The sequence below is a fragment of the Neomonachus schauinslandi genome, chromosome X (genome assembly GCF_002201575.2).
Source record: "Neomonachus schauinslandi chromosome X, ASM220157v2, whole genome shotgun sequence".
NCBI classification, from domain to species: domain Eukaryota; kingdom Metazoa; phylum Chordata; class Mammalia; order Carnivora; family Phocidae; genus Neomonachus; species Neomonachus schauinslandi.
In genome coordinates this window covers 889,034-893,157 of record NC_058419.1, presented here as the reverse complement: position 1 = coordinate 893,157, position 4,124 = coordinate 889,034, and the positions used below count along the sequence as shown (strand labels likewise).

The following is a 4,124-nucleotide window of genomic DNA, read 5'->3' as shown; positions in this document are numbered from 1 at the left end:
GGGGCGCCTGGGTGGCTCAGTCGGTGAAGCGGCTGCCTTCGGCTCAGGTCATGATCCCAGCGTCCTGGGGCAAAGCCCCGCTTTGCAGGGAGCCTGCTTCCCCCCCTCCCTCTGCTTGTACGCTCTCTCTCTCTGTCAAATAAATAAATAAATAAATAAAATCTTAAAAAAAAATAGAAATGAAACTTTGGGTTTGAGTCTTCAGAACTTTTACAGAAAGAATTCCCCTTAAAAGAAGCTTTCAGCTTCACCATTTTCTGGATTCCGTCCAAGCCAACAGCTCCATCACAGGTTTGCCTGCTTCTTGCCCGTAGGGGACGATGTGCTGATGCTTCGGGACAGGCAGCTCTGAGGGAGATGTTGGACGGACCAGTGCAGTTCAAAGTGTTTGACAAGCATTACCCTACATAACCATCCCCACAACTCCCCAAACAGGTCCGTTTGACAGAGAAGAGAAACTGAAGGCACAGAGAGCCCAGAAGCTTGCCCAAGGGTACACGGCAAGTGAGAGGCAAAGCCTAGTGTTGGCAGCAAAGGTAAGAGTCCCAGAGGGAAGATGAACCTCAAGGAACCACTGGAGATTTTCCCTCCGATGTCCGCACAGTGGCTGATCTGGGTGCTATTCCATTCAAGGATTTAGCAAGTTTTCTTTCACCTGCTTCAAATTCTTTAAGAACACCAAAACAAACTGGCTACCCAGTAGACCATGTGCGGTAATTGAGGACTGCCGACTCAGAGGGCGCACTACAACGTAAGTCTTGTAGTGACAGGGCCTTTCTTCCAGAAGGCCCACAGTGTCTCAAGCCTGTCCCTAAGGAGCCGACAGGTTTACACAAGGGCTGGTCGTTCAGTTACATATGGGGCTCTGGGTGTGCTAAGTGGAAGGAGCCTGATAGAAAAGACTGCATACAGTTGGATTCCACTTCTAAGACACTCCTGAAAAGGCCAAATGGTAGTGTCAAATAGTGTCAAAATGCAGCTCTGTTTCCAGGGTGATTTCCAGGTTTCCGGGGGTGGGGGGGATGAGTGTAAAGGACCACCAGGGAACTTTCTGGTTACATGACTGTATGAATTTGTGAAATTTTATTGAACAGACTAAATAAATTTATGAATTATATATATGCTAATTATACGTCAGTAAAGCTGCCAAAAGGAAATTTAATAAAGAGATTTTATTAAAAAGTTAAGGCGCAGCCAAGTGAACTGATTATAGAGAACCCAAGCCTATGGGGAGCCAGGTTGTTTTAGATCCTGATTCCCTCATAGTGCATATTCCACTACATACCTTCCAATTCTGTCTTGCCATCTGAATAACAATACTGTGTTCCCCAGCTGCTCATTCCGGCACTCATTCAAGCCTAGAATATTGCGATCATGACTGGAAACAACACACAGGTGTGAACACTGTACTGATGCTTATCAATTGTTTCCTTGAGCTACCAGCCCAAACAGTCTATAGCTCTACTGTTTGCTTTACCTTGTGAATCTTCAGTGTCCTCATCTGTGGAAGTGGAAGGTTATGCTAAATCTCTTCTGTCCACCTCTTCAGTCACTTATTAATTCACAGATATTTCTGAGGACCTCTTTATTAGGCATTTAAAATAAAAGCAGTGAGCATGAAATAGCCCTGCCCTGAAAAATCCTGCAGTCTAGGAAGGAGATTCACACGGACTTCTGTAGACAGTGCAGCTGCTGCTTAGCTCGCACTCTCTCTCTCTCTCTCTCTCTCTCTCTCGCTCTCTCGCTCTGTGGACATTCACTAGTAGTACCTGACCACCAACCTGTGAGGAAGGCCAGGCTACCTGGAGGGGCTGCTGGGCCTGTATTCTGGGCGATGGCTCCAAGTGGGAGCCAGCCTCAGCCTGCAGAGGAGTGAGTGAGCATTCTGGCGGCCGCACCTCTGCGTAAGAGACAACCTTATTTTGCTGGGTGAAATCCACACTCAGAACTATGAGAGAGAACACGGAAATGCTCAACATCCTCTCCGGGCATCCTTGAGGATAGAGGTTAACAGCTATCTGCCACCCATCCCAGGAATCCGGAGGGCACAATTAACCTCTGGAATCCGTGCATTCCTTGTCCACCCGAAGATACACACAGGCCACCCCATCTGCACCGCAGCACAAGGGGCCCTCCCTAAATGCAGACGGACGGTGAGTGAGCGCTTTAGAGGCAGAGTTAGGTTTTACAACCGTTTCTGCTGACCCAAACACAAGCATTTCAACAACAAGCAAGCAGACCGACTCTTCTGGGATCTGTTCCTTAAAGTCTTTCTCTTAGCCTGACTTCCGTCCACGAAGTTTTCCTTGACCTTAATAAGCGCTCTGTACAGGCCGCGCGGCCTCCCCTCATTTCCACCTACGAGGGCTCCTGGGGGAAACGACCCACCGCACCTGAAGCCCTCCACACGAACCCCCGGTAGCCGCCGCGGCCTCCATCCCGAGGGCAGCACCCCCGGGGCCGGGCCACGGACCAAGCAGGTCCCGCTGCGGGCGGCGCGGCCTGGAGCCGAGTCCCGGCCCCTCACCCTGCGCCCAGGGAACCGCGGGGCCCTCTCACCTCGGGCCGGCTGCGCTTCTGCAGCAAGTGCTCCAGGTAGAGGTCGGAGAGCGCCGTGCGCATGCTGCCCCCGCCCTCGCCCTCGCTCGCCTTGAGCGTCATCTCGCAGGAACCTGGACGCGGGGCCGCGAGCCGCGAGCCGCGAGCCGCGCAGAGCCGCGAGTACGAGAACCGAGGCCTGCGGGGCGGTGGAGGCGGCGGAGGCGGCGGAGGTGGCGCTGCCGGACCCGTCACCACCCCGCAGGCAGCGCGCTGGGCGGGCGGAGGCGGAGCACCGCCCGCGCCCCGCCCCCGGACCCGCCCCCGGACCCGCCCCCGCCCGGACCCTGAGGCTGAACCCAGAAGGGCTCAGAGGTGTCAAGAAAAGGGCGCTCTCGCTGTGGCGGGTGCCCAGCTCGGCCCACACCCTGGGCCTAATGCGTGGGGACAGCGGGGAAGCCATCCCTTCCACTCCAGGCTTTACCCAGAAATCTCTGCGGGCCCAGAACGTTGCGAAATGCCTTTAAGGCTCCTTGGGCTGCAGGTACCCGGTGATTTACATTGCTGTCTGCAATTCAGTGATGAAAGGCCTGATTGCATCCAAGAGCAAACTCCTTTTCCTTGTCTTGGGCCACATCTCCTACTGTTAATGCCACAAAAATTTTGAGGGATCGCGGAAGCAAAGGGAACCGACATTCCTTAGGAATCCTACAGCCGTGCTAATGAGAGAAGGGTTTCTGAACAAAACGAACATTTACTGGGTTTACAGGGCTCAAGCTGTCCCCATCCATAGACCTGATAGACACCTGGCCTCCTTTACCCCAAGCTAGTAACCTCACAGTATTATCAGCAGTTTAGTACTCTATATAATCTTCTGTGGACCTTCGGGTAGCTCATAGCCAAAAGGAAAAAGTCCGAGGACAAGAGTTTGCAGCCACATCACCCAGCCTTTTCTCTGAGAACAGGCTGACATCACATGATTGATGGCTCCCTTCCTCGCGATTACCCCAAAGGAACCGTAGAAAGCTGAGAGAGACAGAGCGAGAGCTATCAAAATGAAGAGTCTGATACTGGTGCGGAGATACATTAATTGAGCAATGGAATAGATTACAGACCACAGAAACATACCCCTAACACGTGTAGAACTGTGGTATATGATACAGTTGGGATGTTAGGTAACTCAACAAAGACTTGCATTAAGTGTGGAAAAGGTTTACTTATATTGGAAGAGATAAAATGGGAACCCTCTTCCTGCCATATGCAAACACCCCCCCCCCCCTCCCCCCGTCTATTCTAGATGGATTAAAAACTTAAACGTCAAAAAGCTCTTGAAAGAAAACATCAGCAAAGAACTTTTACTTTGGGGAATAGAAAAAGATTTCTTAACAAAACAATGTCTATAAACCACTGACTCTGAAATGGAATGTTGATAAATTTGGCTTTAACATTAAGAACTTTTACTTATCAAAAGACAAAATCAAAAGCAAAAAAGACCACACGTGCTTTGGGAGAAAATATTTTGAGTATACGCAAATGACAAAGGATTCCTGTTATAAATATACAAAGGACTATAAATTACTAATTTT

At 50.7% G+C, this 4,124-nt stretch overlaps 1 protein-coding gene across 3 annotated transcripts in view; it reads right to left on the bottom strand.

Moving 5' to 3' along the window:
- MPP1 (MAGUK p55 scaffold protein 1) overlaps positions 1–2,793 on the bottom strand; it is a 27,961-nt gene extending 25,168 nt beyond the window's left edge. For all 3 annotated transcript variants that reach the window (XM_021682799.1, XM_044911579.1, XM_044911578.1), the window contains exon 1: positions 2,560–2,793. In XM_021682799.1, coding sequence (XP_021538474.1) covers positions 2,560–2,661 — 102 coding nt within the window. In that variant the 5' untranslated portion in view covers positions 2,662–2,793. The remainder of the gene's footprint in view (positions 1–2,559) is intronic.
- Positions 2,794–4,124: the final 1,331 nt, after the last annotated feature.